The sequence below is a fragment of the Mastomys coucha genome, unplaced genomic scaffold (assembly GCF_008632895.1).
Source record: "Mastomys coucha isolate ucsf_1 unplaced genomic scaffold, UCSF_Mcou_1 pScaffold15, whole genome shotgun sequence".
Lineage (NCBI taxonomy): Eukaryota > Metazoa > Chordata > Mammalia > Rodentia > Muridae > Mastomys > Mastomys coucha.
This window is the reverse complement of record NW_022196897.1, coordinates 141,151,095-141,173,798: the sequence shown is the minus strand read 5'-3', so window position 1 is coordinate 141,173,798 and position 22,704 is coordinate 141,151,095. Positions and strand designations below refer to the sequence as shown.

Here is a 22,704-nt window from a genome sequence, read left to right as displayed (position 1 = left end):
TGCAGAAGTCAGCCCTCTGCTAGTGTCAAGGGGCTGTGTCGAGGGATGTATAACTGGCCTTTTCCTACTCACTTCTCCTTAGCTCTTGGTCTGTTCTCAGAGGGCCACTGTGGGGTGAGCCACGTTCCCCATGCTCTCCTCACCTTTGCTGTGAGACGTGTGAAATGCCAAGGAGAGGAGCATGGGGGATTAGGAGCTCTGTAGACATATAGTTCCATCACTGACTTCACTTTTCTGGGAAGGACAGGGGATAAGAATCTCTACCTAGAGGGCTGCCCTCGGTGCTGTGAGGATCCTCTGAGATGACACAGGAGAAACTTTGCACAGAACTCAGCATAGAAAAACGGCTCAGGAGAGACGAACCATGGCAGTTTATTAAGTTAAGCCAGTTTTAGCTGTTACTAGTTGAAGGTCCCCAAAATTCCATTTCGAAGAGAGACATGGTAGCTGCCTGTAATCCTAGCACCTAGGAAGTAGAGGCAAGAGGATCACGAGTTCAAGGCTAGACTCATCTACATAGTGAGTTGGAGGCCAGCCTGTGCTACGTGCAACCCTATATCAAAAAAGAAATTCTGGCCCCTGAAGTGTTTTTATTTCTCTGACCGTATTGCCAGTAAGCAAGCCATCAGCAAACATGCACTTCCTGTATTAGGACCTGTTGACATTGACCTTTGCTGAGAAAGGCTGCCTGATTTCTCTTGACAAGCATTCATTCAAGCTACTAATAAGAAATGCTAACTTTTTTTTTTCAAGACGTGGTTTCTCTGTACCCTTGGCTGCCCTGGAACTCACTCTGCCCGCTTCTGTCTCCTAAATCCTGGGACTAAAGGTGTGCACCACCAGCACCCAGATAAGGAATGCTAACTTAATTAGTTTTCTTGCTTTGGTTCCTGTGGGGCATGCCGAAAGCTAGTACAGACAAGAGGAAGCCACTGATGGGCAACGTCCCTGTAAACTGGCTTACTGGTGTTAGTCTGGTCTTCCTTGCCACCTCTGGGCATTTGCTATCTGCAGTTTCCTGCCCTGCTCCTGGGGCCTGGCTCATCCATGCCTTGCGAGCAGTAAGGCAACCTTTGCCTGAATTACTCCTAGGGAGGATCAGGGGTCTCTAGAGTGGGCCTAGTCCCTGGCTAATCTCTCTGCCTATTTGTTTTCCCTGCCCTGCTCCAGGGAGCACCCCATCTTCTTCATGTTCATTCAGATTGCCATCATTTCTATCTTCAAGTCCTACCCAACTGTGGGGGATGTGGCCCTCTACATGGCTTTCTTCCCTGTGTGGAACCATCTCTACAGATGTGAGTATTCTGACGTTCCTCACTGGGGATAGATTCACGTGCAGCTAACTTGTAGGTAAAGCAGCTGGGAGAAAGAATTGATACACATTTACTGGGCACCTGTTGTACTGGCAGTACTGAGAAATAGAAGGCAATCTGAAGCGTGCATGTGCCTCTGCCCCTGGTCCTGTGGCCAGTGGTGGAAAGACGAAGAACAATTGCTTAGAGCATGTGACTGTGTTCCTGATTGCTGTTGCTCATTTTGTCTTTGCATCAGATTTGGAGGTAAGTATCTCCTTATACAGATGAGAAAACTGAGGTACTGAAGGATAGAGCCAAGGTCATGTGTTCAAGGTCATGTGACTGCTAAATAGAAAGACTAGGATTGGAGCCTAGCTCTCTAGGCCTTGCCCAGTGCAGTCCAACCTGAGTGTTTGTAATGATGACTATGTCTAACCTGTATTCCAATGGAGTGGCTACTAATATACAGAGAGTATACTCCCAGCTTGTTGACATAGAGTTTCATACTGCCCAAACTAGCCTTAAGCTCACGGTGTAGCTGAAGATTACCTTGAACTCTTGACCCTTCTGCTTTCACCTCTCAGATCCAGGGTTACTGGTGTGTACTGTCATCTGCAGATTTTTTTCATTAGTTTGTTTGAGACAACCTAGATTGTAGCCAAGGCTATCCTGAAATTCACTATGTGGCCTAGGCTGTCCTAAAATTAGAAATCATCCTATCTTAATTTCCTGAATACTGATATTACAAAGAAGAAACTGAAACCAGTAGAAACTGAAATTCTTGTTTAAAATCAAATAGAAGAAGCCACATGTGACCAAACTTCTTATTGGACAGTGGCCAAGCTTCCTATTGAACAAGTGCCTTTGGCTATGAACATCAGACCTCCTACTTCCTAGAAAGACCCTCTGAATTCTGCCCATCTCTCTTGAGGCTCCTTTAGGGGAGGCAGCCTTTGCCTCTGTATTTCCAACATCCAACATGGATTCTAACACAATATCATCGGCACATGACTTGGCAGCAGTTGGGAGGCAGAAGCAGGTGGATTTCTGAGTATGAGGCCAGCCAGGGCTACACAGAGAACCCTGTCTTGAAAAACCGAAAAAAGAAAAAGAAAAACAACAACAATCAAAAAAGGAAAAAAAGAGAAAAGAATCTGTAAATGTATATAGAAGGCTGTTGAGGCCTCCCTGTGAAGGAAGCCGAGCCTAGTTACCCTCCTGGTTCTCTGTTGGGGAGCTGTGATACATAGCCAAGCTTCAGAACTGAACTCCTAGAGCAAGCTTCCCAAGAAGTTCGTTCTTGTTGTTTTGAGTTTGTCTGGGTGTCAACCAGGAAGTGAAACTGACCAGCTGCAAGTAGGAAACTTACCTGGAAGTGTAGGCCCCAGAGTGAAGGTAAACAGAGAAGTGGGCAGGCCAAGCCCAGGCCAGGTGTGCCTCTTGGGCCTGGTTGGAATGGTGACCAATCTGAGCTGACTGAGAGGAGTTAGCATCTTCTGCTTGTGACATCCTCATTTCACAGATATGAATCGCCCAGCAATGAGTCATGAGGCAATCACAATATCTAGACATGCCTTGGTCTTCAGGCACTGCTCTCCCCCTGTCCTAACCATTGGTCTGTTGGGGGGCAGGCTTCAGGCACTGCTCTTTCCCTGTCCCAACCAGGTTGTTTTCATTAGCTGTCTGTCCTAAACAGGGCATTGCCTTTTCTGAGAGGCATTGTGTAGCAATCCCACATTGCTGAATTCACTTTGTAGACAGACAGACTATAGCTTGAGTCTACATCCTGCCTTTCCCAGGCAGTTGTTTTAGCCTTTCTGACCCTCTGATTTTTCCTTTTTCAGTCATGAGATGAAGAGAGTAAGTGGAGCTTCCTCGTATGGATCTATAATCCTAACACTTAAGAGGCTGAAGCAGGAGGATAGCACGTTTAAAGTTAGCCAGGGCTACAAAAGGGGATTCCAGGCCATATGAGGAGACAGACTTGTCTCCAAAAGTATATATATATGTATATATAATACATATATATATGTGTGTGTGTGTAGATATACATGTATATATATATTTTTCCATGGATTTTTTTTTTAAGTTTGAAAAAGAAAATATGTTACTAGCACTGCAATGACATCGGTAACAATTAACCAGGGGTGGCCTGCATATTTCTACTACCAAAGCTGTGGGCCTAGCAGCCAGGGACATTGAAATAAATAGTTTTTAAACTTGAAATAATTTTATGTCCACAGAGATGACGGGGCAGAGGAGGAGGAAATTTCTAGAAACCTAGATGATCTTATAGGCTCTATTAAGTAGCAGCATCAACTGGAGTTTATAGACACAGCATATCTTAAGTTCCTGCAGAGAGTAGTAGTCAACATGCTTTGTACTGTATGCACTGTCCAGGGACTACTAATGTTTGAAGCACCTGTTTGGGACTTGTCATCTATGAGTTGTTATGCTCACTAAGTGACTTTAACTCTGGCCTGGTGGACATTTTGTGATGTCTTTTGTTCTAGTTGAATATAGTTAATATTGTAGGATGTCCCATTGAAATACTAGCTGCCAGTATTGATCTCCCTGCTCCCACTTTACCTGTGTTCTTGCATTGGCTAGTAGGAGAGAAAAGAGGCCCTGGACATGCCTTTAATCCCAGCACTTGGGAGGTAGAGGCAGGTGGATCTTTGAGTTCAAGGCCAGCCTGGTTTACTGAGTGAGTTCCAGAACAGCCAGGGCTACACAGAGAAACCTGTCTTCAAAAACAAAAACAAATAAATAAATATATCACAGTCATTGGCTTCTGCAGCCTTGAGTCAGGATGAGTCAGACAAGACAAATGCATACTTGTGGTATTAGAGAACAGCCTGCTGGCAGAGCTGGTACCAGCCTGCAGTGGTCCAGCTGCAAGGCCAGGTAGCTACCACAGGGCTAGAGTTGAATGTTATATTTTTTAAATTAACTATTGTGTAAAGGTAAAAGAATGTTGATTAAAATACAAATAAATTATAAGCATTATGCTGTAGTCCTATATATCTAGCATATAATTTAAGAAAAGAAAGCCCTACGAAGCCCCTAATTCCCCATGCTCCTCCTGATGAGAGCAGGTACTTTAGGTGACATTTTATTTCTGAATGCCTGAGGCTCGAGAGGGAAAGAGCCTTGTCAGAAGTCCCTGTTCTTCAGTGTGGTGCTGCAGATTGGATAAGCCACCCAGTGGCTTATGGAATTTGACTCCGTCTGACCTAGCAGGTCTGATGAAGGGTGTAGGCCCTGGTCATCTCTGACGCCTCCTGGTGCCTGGAACAAGCTGTTCTGTGCCCCAGGTCTCCAGTCTCATCTGCTCTGGCATAGAGCTTTAATCTTTCAGCCTTCCAGCCAGCGAGAGTGAGTAGCAGTTGCCTGTTCCTGCAAAGGTCACCATTGGCCTGAATCCAACTGGATGCCAGCGAAGGTCTTCCTGAAATGTTTCTTTGCAGCCCACAGGCTGCACTCATGGCTTTCATTTCTGTACTTGGGTCTCTTTCCTGTCACACATCCGAAGCCTTTGTCTCCGGCTACATTGTACCCAAGAGGGGAGGTTGAACAGTAGAAGACAGGTGTCTTCATGAAATGGCCTCACTGTTATGCTTAGAAGCATTCACAGAATTGCCGATTGTGGCTGGTTTTAAGGCAGACAAGCCTTCGGTGGGTGGAAAGTCTTCAACTACAGATTCCCAGCAGGTGTGGGCATAGGGAGCCATTGACCTGGGTCTGAGGTTTGCTCCTAGCACACAGTGTTTCTGGGAGTGCTCTCCCTTTGAGCTGTCTGAGCTCCCTGTCCTGTGACTATCACAGCAAACAGGGTATCAGAGACCGAGTGCTGGGCTAACTGACTACCTGTCTTTGCAGTCCTACGGAACATCTTCGTCCTCGCCTGCATCATCATCGTCTGCTCTCTTCTCTTCCCTGTCCTGTGGCACCTATGGATTTACGCAGGAAGTGCCAACTCTAATTTCTTTTATGCCATCACACTGACCTTCAATGTTGGGCAGGTAAGTGTTGAGGGTAGCACAGGGTTAGGGTGTCATTTTGAGTCTCAGGCTATCAGCTGAGGCCCTGGGTTCCCACCCTGTAGTTTGGAATGTGCAGGAGTGTGTGTGTGTGTGAGGGGGTGGTGGCAGTTCCTCTGTCTTTGAGCTCACTGGGAGAAGGAACAGGGGAGTGAACAACATGAAGTTGAATCTGTCATACATGTACTGGGTACTGTGCTGAGCGTTGCCTCAGTGAGGCCTTACAGCAGATCTAGAGAAGGAGCTGGTTATCCATAGTTTATAGTTGAGGGACTGAGGCTCTCACTCACGGTCAGTGAAGCTAGGAAACAAATCCAGGTAAGCCCCAACTTCAGAGGCCCTGTTAGCACCGACAGTACATCAAGTGTAATATGGTGAGTAGGTTGAGGTGAAGACAGCTTTGTGGGTTTTGAGGACGGTAAAGGCCAGGAGCTTAGGAATGGGATGGATTTGCTATTGTTTGCTAAAACAATGGTGTCTCATATGGCTCAGGCCAGCTTCCCAGCAACTATGTAGCCAAGGATGACCTTTTTCTTCTGATCCTCCTGCCTCCACCTCCTGAGTTTTCACCATCCTCGATTTATGTACATAGCACTCGGTATAGAACCCAGGGCTTCCTGCAAGCATTCTAACAACTGAGCTGCATCCCTGGCCCTGTTGTTTTATTTTTTATTTTATTTTTTTAAAGATTTATTTATTTATTATATGTAAGTACACTGTAGCTGTCTTCAGACACTCCAGAAGAGGGCATCAGATCTCATTACAGATGGTTGTGAGCCACCATGTGGTTGCTGGGATTTGAACTCAGGACCTTAGGAAGAGCAGCCAGTGCTCTTAACCGCTGAGCCATCTCACCAGCCCCCATGTGTTTTATTTGTAAAAGAATTCCTAAACCTCACTTTTAAAGACCCTGGTTCGATATGAAAACAAAATCAGAGACTTGTACTTTTAGCTGGCTTTTCTGGAGGTCTGGAAAGGCCTCTGTGGAAGGAGCCGTTCATCCTTCCTGAAGTTCTATTGTTCAGTCTGCCATGTTCTTTCATGTCAGGCTCTGCCTTCCTTGCTGAGGTCTTCAAAGAATCAGTTGTATCACTGTTGATTACTTGACCACCGTTGGCATAGCCAGGCACGTCCCTACACAGTAGATGGGATGGAAACAGAACTGTCTGGAGACAAGCAATCTAGAGAACAGGCCCGGGAAGTTTCTTGTCTCCAGGATTAGCAGTTTGTGGGAGAAGTCATGGGGAGGAGTTTTTACTAGGGTCTTGGTGGGACTGGTGTTTCCTGTGTAGATGTTGCTGAAGGATTTTCATCCAGTTCAGCTGTACTTGGTGTATGAACAGCAAAAGAGGGTCTCAGTCCTAGTGGTAGTTTCTGATGTAGAATGAGCAGCATCTCTACTTGTGTCCTACCAGGGCAGAGATCTGCAGGATTCAATGCAGTGTCTACAATAACCCAAAGGTGGGGGTGGCACTTGTGCTTACCTGAACCCCTTCCTTTTGCACACATCCCAGCATTTGCCTGTGATGATCTTGGACCTGCTTTGGCCCTGAGGAGGGTGGTGAGTTCCACAGAATAGTCCTCAACCTGTTGTCTTTGCTCTCTAGTTTTATTTGAGAAATTAAACTGGCAGTGTTTCGATGATGAGGCAGCCGTGTGACTTGCCAGATCACAGCTTTCTCTTCTCTGGCTGCCTCAATGAGAGGCAGGTCCCTTCATACCAGGGGCTGTTTGTAACTTATCAGGTGCCATAAAAAGCAGGAGGAACTTAATTAGTGGAAAAGAGGGGTTGGGGTTGTGCTAGAGACCAAAGGCAAAAGGCCCAAGTATATTTGCAGCCGAACTGTAGTGAACAGCCAAAGTCTCGGCATCACTTCTTACCTTTAAAGGTTAAGAAAAAACTTGTTATTACTGTGTGTATGTTTGCCTTAGGAGGTCAAAAGAGAACATCAGATTTCTTAGAGCTGGAGTTATAGGAGGATTGAGCCACCAAACGTACCTCCTGGGGTGCACACTTTGGTCCTTTGCAAGAACAGAAAGCACTTTTAAGCACTAAGCCATTTTCCAGCCCCCCAAGTTATGTTTTGAGAAAGGTCTTTTACCAGAACTCTGGGCTCACCAACTTAAGTTAGGCTAGTCAGCCAGTGAGTTCCATGGATCATCTTGTCCACCTCCCTGGCTCTAGGGTTACAGGACTATGCCACCAGGTGTGGCTTTTTATGTGGGTGCTGGAAGTCCACCCTATGTTCTCACGCTTGCACATGGCTTACTGTATTGATTGAGCAATCTCCTCAGCTCCATCAGTTTTTATTTTTACCTTTATTTATTCACTTGTTTGTTTTCATTTTATGTGTTTGAGTGTTTTGCCTTTTTTGTATGTATATGTACCAGGTGTGTTCCTGATGCCCATAGAGGCAAAAAAGAGGGCACAGGCTTCCCTGTAATTGGAGTTATAGATGTTGTAAGCCACCCTAAGAGTGCCGGATTGAACCTGAGTCCTCTGGAAGAGCAGCCAGTGCTTTTAACCAAAGAGCTATTTTTCCAGTCCCCATTTCTTACCTTTTAAAAACATTTTGGGTGCATTTTTAATCATATAAATAATAAATTTATTGTTGTTATGGGAAAAAAATCAAACAGAAAACGTGAGATTTAACAAAAAATTATTTTTTTTTCAAACTGAGTCTTTTGCTGGGTATGGTAGCACATACCTTTAATCCTGATATTTGGGGAGCAGACACAGATCTCTGTGAGTTCGAAACCAGCCTGGTCTAATTGAGAGTTCCAGGCCAGCCAGAGCTACATAGTAAGACCTTGTCTCAAAACAAACAAACAAACAAAAAGAAAACAAAACAAAATGGAATGAGAGAGATGGCTCAGCAGTTAATAGCAGGGGCTGTTCTTAAGACTGGGTTCAATTCCTAGCACCCACATGGTGGCTCACTACTCTGGGGGGTCTGATGTCCTTCTCTGGCTTATGCAGTCAGTAGTACACACAAGGTACATACATACACATGTAGGCAAAACATTTGTATACATAAAATAATAATGAAACAGGGTTTCATTTAGCCAATACTGGCCTCATTGGTGTGTAGCTGAAGATGACCTTGAACAACTTGATCCTTCTTTTTTTGTTTGTTTTTGTTTTTTGTTTTTTTCAAGACAGGGTTTCTCTGTGTATCCCTGGCTGTCCTGGAACTCACTCTGTAGACCAGGCTGGCCTTGAACTCAGAAATCCGCCTGCCTCTGTCTCCCAAGTACTGGGATTAAAGGCGTGCGCCACCACCGCCTAGCAAACTTGATCCTTCTTAACATGCCTCCTGAATATTGAGATTGCAGGCATTTGTGCCATGCCTACTTTTATGTCATCTGAGGACTGAACACAGTTTACATGCATGCTAAACAAGCACTCTACCAACTGCTACATCTTCAGCCTCCTGAGATGAATGCTTGTAGTGACTCCACCATGTTCCTTTGGTAGGAGGCACTGGGATCTATTTGACCAGGTTACCCTTTGCTGTTGGGATTTGAGGTTGCTTCTGGTTATTTTGCTACTTGAAATGGGACAGGCTTTTGTATTCTCCCACATAGCTCATAGGTGTATAGCAATGCTTTTAGGGTAGATTTTAAGTGGTAGCATTTGCAGAATCAGAAGGCATGTGAATGTTCTATTTTTGGAAGATATTAGCAAGTTGCTCTTCAGATTGTGCCTGCCAGCAGAGGTCCAGATGACCCCGTAAGCTGGTAGACTGTTAGGCAGCCTACATACCTGTCATTGGCCTTTGTAGGTCTGAGCTCTGACCATAGACGGCTCCTTGGGTTAAATGTTTTTGGAGGCTGTTGACCTTGAGTTTTGCTGCTGTTGTTAACTGTTACTGCCACCACTGCCACCACCAGATCAGTAAAAGGCTGTGTCAGGAAGGAGCATTGGTTTACTAGGCTGTCACTCTAAACATATCATTTATTGTCCTGAGCTGGGTTTGGTGGCACAACACTGTATTTTGATATTTTGGAGGCTGAGGTATGAGGTTTATCTTAGTTCAAGCCCAGCCTAGTCTATGTAGAAAGACTAAAATAAAATAAAATGAAAGTAAAACAATGATTATTAACCTGGAGTGCTGACTAAAGAAAAGAGACCCTCACCAGGGAGAGGACCTGCCCCCTGTCCTTTGACCTGTGGAGCCACTGGGTGTAGATATGGGACATTTAGAATTTTCATATTAGTTTGGTACCACCTTAGGTCCCATGAAGTTCTCCTTTTGTCTCGTTGTCTATTTACTGTCATTTATTTATCACTACATGTACGTATATGTATGACATGTGTGATACATGTGCCATGACAAGTATGTGGAGGTCAAAAATGTGTATGATTGGTTGAAGAATCTAGTAGGAACAAGATGGCCTTTCTGTTGAGAGGTCAGAGGGACTAAGCATAGTAACTAGGTCCTTCAGACTTGGAAGGCAAGAAGGGAAGGGAAGCAGAGGGTGCTGGCTGGTACTTGTAACCCCAGCACTCAGGAGGCTGAGGCTGGCTGGTCCTCAGGTTCAAGCCAGCCCAAGCTTCATGGGGAGGTCAGGCTAGTCTGTACATACCAAGACCCTGCCTCAGGAAGGGAAAAAGTGAAGGGGAAGGGAGTGTGAGGGTCGGGAGGGAAAGGTGGAGGTGCCCAAGTTAGTTTGCAGCTGTCTCCACCCTCTCCCCTCTGTTCAAACTGGCCTCTTCATGTCCTCCACACCCAAGCCCAGTCCTGCTTCAGTGTTGGCATTTCTACTGAGATATCAGGCACTTGGACATACGCACGTACCACAGCCTGTTCTTATTAATACCTTTCTAGCCAGGAAAGCTGTATGCGTCTGGCCTCCTTCTTCCCTCCCTAGTCCAGGCAGATAAGAGCTGTTCAGAGTGACAAAAGGCCTCAGATTCCAAATGGATGCCCAGAACCCAGACCACAATGGACAGAATCAGTTTTACTGAGATAGAATGCATAGAACACCTTGAGTTTTGTTAAAGTCTTGCTCCATTCATTTTGAAAAATGTTATGTCCTATTATAGAATGAGTATATGTTGATTATTAGTTACCCCAGCAAGTACTTTAGTGACTAAGGTTCTGTTCTCTCTCTTGGGGCCATTAAGTATTTTCTCATCATGTGGTACACATCATTTGGTAATTACCATTGCCTCAGAGTCAGTAACAGGAAATGACAATAGCAAACCATCTAATGAGGCTTGTGTGCTTGTGTGTGTGCTTGAGTGTGACAGAGGAGTTTGAAATCTCTGCTTGATTGCTTATGGACTCATACAGTTCCCTCACTGGTGACTATCAGCAGGTGACTTAACCTCTCAGAATCCAGGGTGATAGTCCTACATCATACAGTGTTGTGTGGGTTTGATATGACCTGTGAGTCCTATTGTTGCCTTCAGTCACCTGCTGGCATGTGAAATGTGAATGATGTGCTCTCGGGTACATGCAGCAAACTCCTAGGGCAGTATTCAGGTCATCTAATCTTTTTTCTTTCCTATTTAAAGTTTTTGGACAGGGTCTCTTGTACCCAGCCTTACCTCTAGCTTGCTATATAGTTAAAGCTGGCCTTAAACTCCTCCTCTTCCTGCCTCTACCTCCCAGATGCTGGGATTATAACAAATTGATCAGTGATTTATATGTATACACACACACACACACACACACACACATACAAAGAGCTTGTATAAATTTGGCATTTTTAAAAGAAACTAAAGTGTCCTAATCACCCTAAATAAATTTAAGAACAGAGAACTCATGGGGATCAGACTTTAAAATTATAATTGATAGTGGTTCATGCTTAAGGAGGGTTTACAGAAAGCTGGTCCCATGTGATCTCTTTCATCTGTATCATGTGTGTATTTGCCCTCTGAGTCTTTCTCCATCTGTTTACAAGTGACCTATACTCATGGGGAGTTTGTGTGTGTATATGTGTGTGCTCATTATGATGGAAATATTGTCTAGTTCCTCTTAAGAAAACACCTTGGTAAGTTTCCTTTGCTTGTATGTGAGAGGACCCTCCTATTTGTCTAACCTGCAGGAGAGAGTTCATCGTGCTTCATACACAGAACTACTGCTCTCCTCAGTGTGATGGGGTCAGTGTGGGGCTGGGGGCCAGGCTGGGCATGCGTCTTAGGGAAGAGCTTTCTAACACTGGACTCTGGGGGGCTCTAGGAGGAAGGGGGAGAGAGAAGCGGAACCAGAGAAGGGGGTAGTGCTCTGTGCTGAGGTTGTGCAGCTCTGGCTGTGCTTTCTGACAGGAGAACACAGCAGGGTCGCAGTGGTCAGAGCTACTTGGCCCCCGGGGACCTCATTCTGCTGGGGTTCAGGCTAAGCCATTAGTGTTCAACCAAGGATAAATGTGACTGGATCCCACTGCAAACTGTATACTGCCAGGAGGAAAAGAAGTTTCAGCCTGGAGTCCCAGTGTGGAGGGGGAGGCTGGCGTAGTCTGTCGAGAGTCTGTGCTATGGTTTCTTCACCTGGAAGGTAGCTGTAAAGACTCGGGATGGTGTTGGACAAGAATGTTCTGGAGACTACTGTCCTGCTTGGTAGCATTGACTTGAAGCTCACTGATTTCCCTGGTGGCGTTCCCTTTTTTTTTTTTTTTTTTTTTTTTTTTTTTTTTTGAGACAGACTCTCTTTCTTATAGCCCAGGCTGGCCTCAAACATACTAAGTGGCTGAGAATGACCTTGACTTTCTGATCCCTCTACCTCTACCTCGGGTGACGGCCTGTGACACCATACCCCCTTTGCCTGTTGTTTTGCATCATTAGAGTTGGAAGGTGAAGCTCTGTTTACTGTCTGTCCTTTGCAGTGTCTGTCTGGGTGTGTGAGTGGGTAGGCCACGCTCATCTCCACAGTCAGCTGCCACCCTCCTCTGGCTTCTGCTTGCCTAGACTCCAGGCAGGTGGCCAAGGAAGCAGCTGTTTGCCAACTATGGCAACCAGTCGAAGTCCCCAAGAGTGTCAGTGTCTCCAACAGAAGCGGCCTAGGGAGTCAAGTCATACTGAGGTAATCACATCTGTGTTTCCAGGAGGCTGCAGTCCAGATGCTTACTGGTCAAGGTGGATAAACCAGTTGGCTCTGAAGTCTCAGCTTATTTGCCTTTTCGAAAAAGAGTCCGAGTAGAGTAGCGGAGCTGTAAACTGGGGAGAACACCCCACAGAGTGTTTGTTAGGGCATGGAGTATCAGCCAGCCTTGGCCAGTGCTAAGCAATCCTTAGAGGTGTAAGGTGATAGAAAGAACTCAGCTTGTTGGGCGTAGACAGGCAGGACTGATGACATAGCCTGACTTTTCTCTCATACTTTGTGACCCTGGGTTATAAATGGGCCCCCACCATAGGAGGACCTGGCCAGGGACAGATACTTAGAAAATGTTTATTTCTGGCTCTCTTCTGTCACATCTGTGCTGAAGCATGTTTTGAGTCTCCTTCAGTTTTGATTAGATCTACCATGGCCCTGGCTGTCTCATAAAGTCTCCACCACAGAGCAGAGAACAGCTCTGGGCCCTTTCTGATTGCTAAGGAGATGAATGAAGTCGCACCAAGCCATGCCCGAAAGGGTAATGCCAAAAGGCTTAGAACCAACGCATGCAGCCAGAGTGTGAGCCCTGTACCAGGCCTAAGGCTTCAGAGCTACTGCAGATGCCACCCACTGTGGTCATACACCTGAGCAGGGGGATAGTATGGGGGCTCCTGGGCAAACAGCCATGGGACAAAGGGCAGCTGCAGGGACTCCTGTCAGTAGATGCAGGCATGCATAGGATACCTCGGGAACCAGGTGCGGTACCAAAGCTCATGCCTGTACCTGAGCATCCCAGTGGCTAAAACAGGTAGATCAGAGTGAGTTCAAGCCAGCCTTGTCTACGTAGTGAGTTCCAGACAGCCTGGGCCACAGAGCGAGACTCTGTCTCAAAAGCAATAAAACAAACAATAAAGAGAAGTCCTTTGGGGGCCAAGAAATGAGATCAGGGAGACACTCCATCCTGCATCCCTGCCAATAGGATCCTGTGTTGGTGCCAGATGCGGTGGTATACTCCTTTGATCCTAGAACACAGGAGACAGAGGCAGGTGGATCTCTGAATTCAAGGGAAATTACCTAGCAAGTTCTAAGCCAAAGCTAAATAGTGAGATCCTGTCCAAAAAAAAAAAAAAAAAGTTAAAATGAGCTCTAGAGAAAGTCTGGGAGTGTGGAAATAGACCATAAGGGACAGGCTGTGTGATCAGCCACAACAAGCAGTGCAGCCGCCAAAAACAGGCCTCAGGTCTCTGAAGGCAGAGAGACAAACATATTTCTTGCACCCCTAAATCCTAGGTTTGGATTAGGGAAGACCACTGTGGTGGCTAATAAGCTAGAGCTTTTATTGCTTTCATTTTATACACAAGGAAAATGAAATTTAAAGTACAGGAAATCAATTACTAAGTTACGCATGCTTTTGCTTTTCCCTCCACAAATGGCTCCTGCTTAGAATAAGGAAGGGGCTGTGGGCTTGGAGCTGGTGAGCAGGGCAAATCGTAGCACCTCTGGGCAGAAGGCCTTCCTCCTTGCAGTCTTGTTTTTTGAGACAGGGTTTCTCTGTGTAGCCCTGGCTGTCCTGGAACTTGCTCTGTAGACCAGGTTGGCCTTGAACTCACAGAGATCCGCCTGCCTCTGCCTCTTGAGATTAAAGGTGTGTGCCACTACTGCATGGTTCTCTTTGCAGTCTTTTTTTTTTTTTTTTTTGCAGTCTTAATAGAAAGCAGCAGGCCCAGGTTTTCCTCTGAAGAGCCCAACTCCAGCCTAGCATTCCACTTTCTCCCTGTAGCCACAGCACCCATCTAGAACTGTGACACTCAAGGTTATATGTCCAGACGAGTAAGGCCCTTTCTACACTTTCTCTCTTGCACAAATCCTGAAACACTGAACACCCAAGTGCCCACCACAGAGACCCTAGCAGTAACATGCTGTATGTTATAGTACTTTCTTGGTTTCAAAAGCTATTCTTTAAGCCATCTTTTCTTTACTTTACTGTTATTCTGGGGTTTTACTTGACTATTTTGGTTTCTTGAGTCTCATGTAGACCAGGTACCTCCCAGGTACTCAGCATGCCCTGCTCTTTTAAAAAAAAAAAAATTCTTGTGTTTGTGGAGGTGGGGTGTGCACATGCCATAGCATGCATATAGACAGAGGACATCTAGGAAGCAGTTCTCTCCTCCTACCATGTGGGTTCTGGGAATAAACTCAGGTCATCAGGCTTGGCAGCAGGTGCCTTAACTCTCTGAGCCATCTCACCAACTCATCCTGGATTATTTTTTTAATTATTTTTAATTGAAATGTAGATATCATTACATTTCCTGCTAAATGTCAGCTTTTACATCACTGAGTAAGTAGAGTTAAATATTTACTTACACTTCATTTACACAGAATTAATATCGTTGAAAATGCAGGTGTTCTTATACATGTATTTGCCAAAGTCACATTTTACCATTTTTTTGTGGACCGGGTTGGTCTCAATGCACTATGTAACCACAGTTGACCGTGAACTGCATGCTCCACCTGCCTCTGCCTTCTTCCTGGCCACATAGTAAGTTTCAGGCCACCTTGGACTAGATATTGAGACAGTCTCAAAGACACAAACAACCAGACTAAGAATATTCTCTTAAACACTATTTTATTTTTTTATTTTTTGGTATTTTCAAGACAGGGTTTCTGTGTATATCTCTGGCTGTCCTGGAACTCACTCTGTAGACCAGGCTGGTCTCATCAGAAATCCACCTGCCTCTGCCTCCCAAGTGCTGGAATTAAAGGCATGTGCCACCACCGCCCGGCTTCTCTTAAACACTTATAGAGTGCCTGCTTAGCATGCAGAAAGCCATGGATTCAATCTCCAATGCCACATAAAAATAGATTTGGGAAGTAGAAGCAGGTTCAGAAGTTTAAGGAGATTCTCTGATACAAAGTTGAAGGAAGGCCAGCGCGGGTTTCAAGAGTTTCTGTTTCTAAATGAGCTGGGTATAGTGGCACACACCTTTAATCCCAGCACTTGGAGTACAGAGGCTAGAGGATTTCTTTGGTCTATACAAAGAGTTCCTGAGATGCCGGGCGGTGGTGGCGCATGCCTTTAATCCCAGTGCTTGGGAGGCAGAAGGCAGGCGGATTTCTGAGTTCGAGGCTAGCCTGGTTTACAGAGTGAGTTCCAGGACAGTCAGGGCTATACAGAGAAACCTTGTCTCAAAAAACAAAACAAAACAAAACAAAACAAAAAAAAAAGACAACTAGGGCTACATAGAGAGACTCTGTTTCAAAACAAAACAAACAGGGGCTGGAAAGATGGCTCAGCGGTTAAGAGCACTGACTGCTCTTCCCATAAGGAGAAGAGGTCATAAGTTCAAATCCCAGCAACCACATGGTGGCTCACAACCATCTGTAATGAGATCTGATGCACTCTTCTGGTGTGTCTGAAGACAGCTACAGTGTACTCATATACATTAAATAAATCTTTACAAACAAACAAACAACAAAACCCAACAAAACACAAAAACAACAAAAGATCACAATTGTGTTGTTCTGTTTTGTTTCTCTAGATAACCTTTGCATTTTAGAATTATCTTGGTGTCACAGAATGATGCAGAGAGTGTACAGAGAGGTGCTGTCTAATTCACTTTTGTTTTTCTTCCTGGTTATCATCTTCAATTTACAGAATTGCTATACTGAGAGCCCTCCTGAGATCTTACCATTAACTGAATGGCAGGCTTCCCTAAGACTTAATATTTCCAGTCATGGCCTCTTCGAGGGCTAACCTAGGGGACCATGTTATATGTAGTGTCTCCCAGTGTGCTCTGCTCTGCGCTGTCTTGATTTCTCATAGCTGACAGGCTGATGGAACACTAGGCAGGTCCCCCACTCTGTGAGGTCAGTCTGAGGAACACTAGGCAGGTCCCCCACTCAGTGAGGTCAGTCTGAGGAACACTAGGCAGGCCCCTCACTCAGGTCAGTCTGAGAAACACTAGGCAGGTCCCCCACTCAGTGAGGTCAGTCTGAGGAACACTAGGCAGGTCCCCCACTCAGTGAGGTCAGTCTGAGGAACACTAGGCATGTCCCCTGACTCAATGAGGTCAGTCTGAGGAACACTAGGCATGTCCCCTGACTCAATGAGGTCAGTCTGAGGAACACTAGGCAGGCCCCTCACTCAGTGAGGTCAGTTTGATGTTTGTTCTGACACTTGTGCTTTTTGTTCGTTTCTTTTTCAAGAATCCCCAGGGTTCTGGAGAAATGGCTCAGCAGTTAAGAATACTTGCTGCTATTGCAAGTCCCTCCATCCCTGTAACTACAACCTCAGACATTTCCCAGGGCCCCCTGCTTTCAAATCCTCTCCCGTGCCAGGCAGGAGGGAGCTTTTCAAACCATAAATCTGATCATGACCTGAGTTCTCCCAAAAGCTTCTCATGCTTCAGACTCCGCCACGAGCTCCAGGACCCTGCACCTGGCCCTGCCATCCATTACAGCATTTCTTTCTGCTGCTTCTCTCACCACAGGATCTTTGGTGTTCCCACTGCCTGAGCATTTTCACCTAGTCAGTACCTGCCTTCCCTTCATCTGTAGTAGGCTCACCTTCCTCAGATTAGGTCCCAAGCCTTAACCTCTCCACTGACAAACCCATCCCAACTGCAACTGCACATCAACGGTGCGGTGCTTGGTGGGAATGCTATGAAGGATGGATCCTGAGTGCTTCTGCCTCTGTCCCATTTACCTGCCCCAACTTAGTCTGACCACAAAAATCAGGAGCCAATCATCTTAGTTCGATGTCACCATAGAGCACCCGAGAGGAACAGGATTTGTCTCATTTGCACACTTGACCCCAAAGTCTACAATGCTATACAGCCCAACATGCCCGAGACTGGAGTCACTGGATCTGGCAGGGGAGTGTCCAGCCTCACCAAAGGAGGGCAGGCACAGTATTGGAGATACCAGTTCTCAAAAGTTTAGAGGCTCCAAGAGTATTAGCACCAACCACTTCTTAATTCACATGGGGGAGAGTAAGACCTAGAACATGGCAGGAACTCAGTAAGAGGGAGACAGATCGAGGTTGATCTAAACCAAGGATCTAGGTCTTTCGAGTCCTGTCCTAGGCAGCTATATACTTTTCTGAAGGCAGGAGAGCAGCTAAGATGACCTTGGAGGGGTCAAAATCAGATAGTCTCTGGACTCATTCCTGGCATTCTCTCACTGGAGAATAGGGAAATTGAGACCGGAGGCATCCAATTAGTTGGACCAAAGCCATACCTGGAAGGCTGATCACCCTTAAGTGTGTGATGTGTCAAGAATCTATCCACAAAAGGACACAGGGCCCTGTAGCATATTAGCAAGTAACCAGGCAGCTGTTGGTCAGCCTGGTTTAGGCAGTAGATACTGACCTTGAGCCATGAGGTTTTCTCACCCAGACTCTGTCAGGGTAGGTGAGGAACACATGCAAAATCAGAATTCACAACTCATCATAGTGGTGAGCTGGCTAGGTCAAAGGAAAGAAAATCATACTAGTCACATGTGGAAATAACTTTACAGGTTAGTAATGTTGGCAATAGCTTGATAGTGGTGGTGCATGCCTTCAATCCCAGTGCTCAGGAGACAGGCAGTCAGATCTTGTGAGACTGAGATCTACCTACTTCGGTCTTCCACCTGACAAACTTGTTTTCAAGGTAGAATTCCTGGGCTGCGTGTTGTGGGGAAAATAGTAGGCAATTCTGTGTCCTGAGTTCCTGGATAGATGGTTCTCTAGGGAAGGCTAGATGGGGAGTGCCTGTGGGCAGAGGCAAGGTACATGCACCACTGGTGTGGATTCTCATGAATGGAAGTGTAAACCAGGAAAAGGGAACAGAAGCTAGGATACATACAGATGACCAGTAAGACCTTTCAGGGCTAAGTGTGTGCCAAGAGGGAAGGAGGTCCCTGGGCAAGCTTACAGAGTGGGAGATGCCAGCAGACACGAACCTGCCTGCCTAAGTGCCCTGTGGCTTTTCACACTCTTTCCTTGCCAGATCCTGCTCATCTCTGACTACTTCTACGCCTTCCTGCGACGGGAGTATTACCTCACACACGGTCTCTACTTGACGGCCAAGGACGGCACTGAGGCCATGCTTGTGCTCAAGTAGCCCCGGATGGCACAGAGCTGCATGGACAGAGGGGGAAGGGCCAGAAGCCGGGGCCAGGTCCCTCATCCACAGTTGCCAGCAGGCGAGTCCTCAGGCAGAAGGCATTCAAGTCCAGGGTTACAAATCCCTGGTACCAAAGGGGACTCATAGCTGGCAACAAGGCCCATAGGGAGAAGCTAGGAGTGCCCCACTTGGACCCCTACTTTGTGACTGCACAGAAAGGAAGCAGCCGGTGAGCAGGGCTTTATAGGTTGTGACTACGTAATAAATGTGTGGTCTTTTTTCATTGTTGTTGTTCTGATGACTTGTATTCCTGGAGTGGAGAGAGCTTGACCCCTAATACTATGTGGTGTCCTATACTAAGGAGAGGGCTTCTGGGAACTCAAAGCCCACAGAACCCATATCTGTGTGGACACGGTCACCTAGCAGCCCTCCCTACTTCCAAACAAGGAGCTGGAGGCAGAGGGCCAGGCAGGCCTGAGCAATCTTTATTCTGCAGAGGAAATGACCACAGATCCATATACCATGTCAGGGGTGGGGCAGGTCCTGGCAGGAGGCAAAGCCTCAGGTGGATGAGGGGCAAAATGGGCAGACAGGCAAGGGCCTAAAAAAAGAAAAAATGACAAACCCCACAGAGCAGGGATGCTGCTCCCCACCCACTCCCAACCCAGCCAGCATCCAAAAGAGCAACCTTAACATGACTGTCCCAAGACCTAACCAGGATGTGGTAGGCTGGCTGGTGGCCCCTACCTGGTGGGAGGTGTCACATCGCTGCCTAATCCACTGGGGACTGAAATAGCTTAGTTTAGGAGCCAGGACCTTCCTGGGGAGTACCTGACAAGAACTCCCAACCACCCCCCACCCCCACTCTTGACTCAGAAGCCGAAGGTTTCTTGGGAGGCATAGACCATGTAGAGGAATCCGTCTTCATCCTTCTCCTGTTCATAGATGTCAGCGATGGGTGTGGATACGCTCACCATGCTGTGCTGGTTCACCAGCAGGAAGAAGGCCTGCGTGGGGTTGAGTTGCAGGCGGCGCCTGTGGAGGCAGACAGGCATGCCAGGTGAGGAAGGCCGGAGGCCTAGGTGACCCTCCCAAAATGACTCTGGATCTTCACTTTCGGTACATCTCAGCGGGAGGCTCTCACCACTTTACTGAAGTTCACCCCAACCCCGACCTTGACCTTTTCCAGCCTCCTAGAATAGGGGGGCCCGGTGTCCCAAACCATGTCCCATTGCCCCACTCCAACCCTTCTAGTGGAACCTGGCCCCGCCCCACTCAAGGCCTGTAGGAGGCTGCCCACGCACCGGATGATCTTGACCAACTCGCTCATGTTAACATGGTCCGGGACCAGAAACTTGGTCTTATCCAGGACAGGCAGCTGCTTCTCACCCTTGTAGCGCTCGATGATCACCTGGGAGTGGAGTGGGCGGGGGACTCGTAAGGCAGGGGCGGGACCTGGCAGGGCAGGGCGTGGCCGGGGGGGGGGCAGAGACTCACCGGGATCTTGCTGGGGTGCTGGTCGCGGATCTGCTGCACCTCCTTACAGCGGTCGGCTGCGGACAGAGCTCTGTGTGAGGCCCAGCGGTGCTAAGGCCTCCCGCGACTCCGCCTCGCTGATCCCCGAGGGGCGGCTCCGGGCCCGCCCCGCCCCAGCTCCCGCCTCCGGGGCCGTCGGCCCCACAGCCCTCCACCGGGGGACACGGTAGGGAGGCGGGCGACCCTGCCAGGCCTGACGGCCTCTCCACCCAGGGTCCGGCCGGCCGGTGCCTGACGTCATGGGGCTGACGTCACCTGCGGCAATCGGGGTCGACTGGCACCCCCCACTCCTCGGTCCCCGATGGCAGTTCTCCCCCAGGGCCTCACCGAAGCTGCGCCGCTGCTTGAAAGGCCGGTCGGAGGGCATTGCGCGGGCCCGGCGGGGCGCGCAGCCGGGACTCCGGGGCGCGCGGCTCAGGGATGCGTCTGCGGTTCGGCGCGCCGGGGGCTCCGGGGCTCGAGCTCAAGGGCTGCGGCGCTCGCGCTGAGCCTGGCGGTGGCGGCTGCGGGAGGTAACTCGCCTGGGTGACGTCAGGTCACAACATTCCTTAAAGGGGAGGCCGGCGCGCCGCTCCTATTGGGCCGACGGAAAACCCGCCTGCCTGGACCTGTGACGCCACGGCGCAGACAGCCCGGATTCCCGGCGCAGGTCGTAAGGAGGCGGAGCTCCAGGGCGCGTCACAGCTTTGTGACGTCACGATGGCAGGCTCGTCTCCGTCGCCTCCTTCAGGCCTCTTCGCTGCGGAGTAGTAGTTCAAGGCGCCTTCAAAGAGTTTTGCATTAGAGAACGAAGGTGGAGCGGGGAGAGGATGGAGCGGAGTTTTGAGAGTTTTTATGTGTTTGTAAGTGTGTGCCGCGGAGGCAGAACACAGCATCGGATTTCCTCAGGCTGGAGTTAATAGCGGTGCTGGGAATCAAGCTTATACCCTCTGTAATAATGGGACGGACTGGCTCTTAGTTGCCAAGCCATTGCTCCAGACCCCCACCCAGGCTTTCAAAGAATTCTGGAACAGCCATAGAAAGCATAGACTTCCAGAGTGAGGTTAATACGCGATTTAGATAAAGCCGGAGAGAGTCACTGAACCGGGGGGCTCTTTCAGAAACAGTTAACCAAGAAATAGAGAACATTTGGAATTGACAACACAAGAAGTCAGAATTTACAGGTAGAGGCCCTTGGTAGGATAGAAAGAAGTATAGTTTGGGAATGTTACTCAGGGTCAGGGCAAGAGACTTGCCTAGCAGATAGATGTAGGGCTTCAATATCTCAGGTTTTGCCAGAGGTGGAGGGGATAAAGGGAAAGCACACACGGACACCGAGAGGCAGCCCCGTGAAGAACTTTTAAAACCGATTAAAAGCCAGGGTTAATGCCAGATGTAGCTGGCTCATTTGTAGTCCTAGCTCTATGGGAGTTTGAGGCAGGAGGATGGGCTAGAGTTGTAAGGAAGAAAAAGGATAGAATAATTTATAAAGGACTGTTGCTTGAAAAAAAATGTACTTCAGAAACATATAACTCAAAGGGAAGAAATTCGATGGGAGCAGATAACTAAATTAACATGTGTAAGTAATTCTAAACAACTACTTAATATGGATAATCACTAAATAGTAGTGATTGTGGGTACAAAAACTAGTTGCTGCCAGGCGTTGGTGGCGCAGGCCTTTAATGCCAGCACTTGCGAGGTGGAGGTAGGCGGATTTCTGAGTTCAAGGCCAGCTTGGTCTACAGAGTGAGTTCCAGGACAGCCAGGGCTACAAACAAATGCTGTCTCAAAAAAAAAAACCCAAAACAAACAAACAAACAAAACAAAAGTGTATACATATATATATATATACATAAACATTATCTTAAAAAGTTGAGACTGGAGACTGGAGAGAGAACTCAACAGTAAGGAGCACTGGCTGCTCTTTTAGAGAACCAGGGTTCAATTCTCATCACCCAATGGTGGCTCACAATTTTAACTCTAGTTCCAGCGGATCATATACCTTCAAGACACATGCAAGCAAAACACCAATGCTATTAGTAATAGTAAAGTTGAGAATGAGGCCAGGCTTGGTGACACGTGTCTTTAATCCCAGCACTTGGGAGGCAGAGGCAGGCTGATTTCTGAGTTCAAGGCCAGCCTGGTCTACAGAGTGAGTTCCAGGACAGCCAGGGCTACACAGAGAAACCCTGTCTCAAGGAAAAAAAAAGTTGCTAAAGTCACAAGAATTCAGCTAAGATTGCCTTAAGGAGGCTGGGTGGTGGTGCACTCCCTAATCCCCCGCACTCTAGGCATAGATAGGATGATCTCTTGAGTTCAAGGCCAGCCTGGTCTAGATAGTGAGACCTTGTGTTTTGGGTTTTGTTTTGCTTTTTAAATGTCTTCCGGAGCTGGATTTGTTTGGAAAGATATTGATTATTGTCTGCTTGGTCTGGTAGGGTGCTTGCTCACAAGCATGAGGACATAGTTCAACTTTCGGGGTATGTTAGATCCTAGAGGCTCCCCCTACAAAGGGATTCATCCAGGCCTTATATCCCATCTACTACCTTCTCCGAGCAGCTCAACGCCTAGTGTGTGGCAGCCCCAAATTAGGGTGGGGCGGTAGGATTATTTTCCTAAAGTATGACCTTCAATCCTAATTTAGTGCCTTCACTAATCTGAAAGTGTCAGTGCAAGGATTAGCCTTTGTTTTGAGGGTTTC

At 47.4% G+C, this 22,704-nt stretch overlaps 2 protein-coding genes across 4 annotated transcripts in view; one reads left to right on the top strand and one right to left on the bottom strand.

Annotated features, from left to right (window-relative positions):
- The window catches only part of Pigu (phosphatidylinositol glycan anchor biosynthesis class U), an 80,810-nt gene extending 62,039 nt beyond the window's left edge, over positions 1 to 18,771 (top strand). For all 3 annotated transcript variants that reach the window (XM_031372402.1, XM_031372403.1, XM_031372404.1), the window contains 3 exons: positions 1,171 to 1,295; positions 5,178 to 5,320; positions 18,372 to 18,771. In XM_031372402.1, coding sequence (XP_031228262.1) covers positions 1,171 to 1,295; positions 5,178 to 5,320; positions 18,372 to 18,485 — 382 coding nt within the window. In that variant the 3' untranslated portion in view covers positions 18,486 to 18,771. The remainder of the gene's footprint in view (positions 1 to 1,170; positions 1,296 to 5,177; positions 5,321 to 18,371) is intronic.
- A 170-nt stretch (positions 18,772 to 18,941) lies between these two features.
- Positions 18,942 to 20,657, bottom strand: Map1lc3a (microtubule associated protein 1 light chain 3 alpha). Its single transcript, XM_031372405.1, has 4 exons — positions 20,352 to 20,657; positions 19,986 to 20,041; positions 19,793 to 19,899; positions 18,942 to 19,523 (listed from the first exon to the last, which is right to left on the bottom strand). The coding sequence occupies exons 1-4, from the start codon at positions 20,389 to 20,391 to the stop codon at positions 19,361 to 19,363; spliced, it is 366 nt and encodes a 121-aa protein (XP_031228265.1). The 5' UTR covers positions 20,392 to 20,657; the 3' UTR covers positions 18,942 to 19,360.
- Between the last annotated feature and the right edge of the window lie 2,047 nt (positions 20,658 to 22,704).

Excerpts from the sequence above, each read along its gene's own strand:
- Map1lc3a (XM_031372405.1), bottom strand. The coding sequence starts at position 20,391 with ATGCCCTCCGACCGGCCTTTCAAGCAGCGGCGCAGCTTCG. Across the intron at positions 20,042-20,351 it reads CAAGCAGCGGCGCAGCTTCG|CCGACCGCTGTAAGGAGGTG; the intron begins GTGAGGCCCTGG and ends CTCTGTCCGCAG. Across the intron at positions 19,524-19,792 it reads GAGTTGGTCAAGATCATCCG|GCGCCGCCTGCAACTCAACC; the intron begins GTGCGTGGGCAG and ends CTGCCTCCACAG.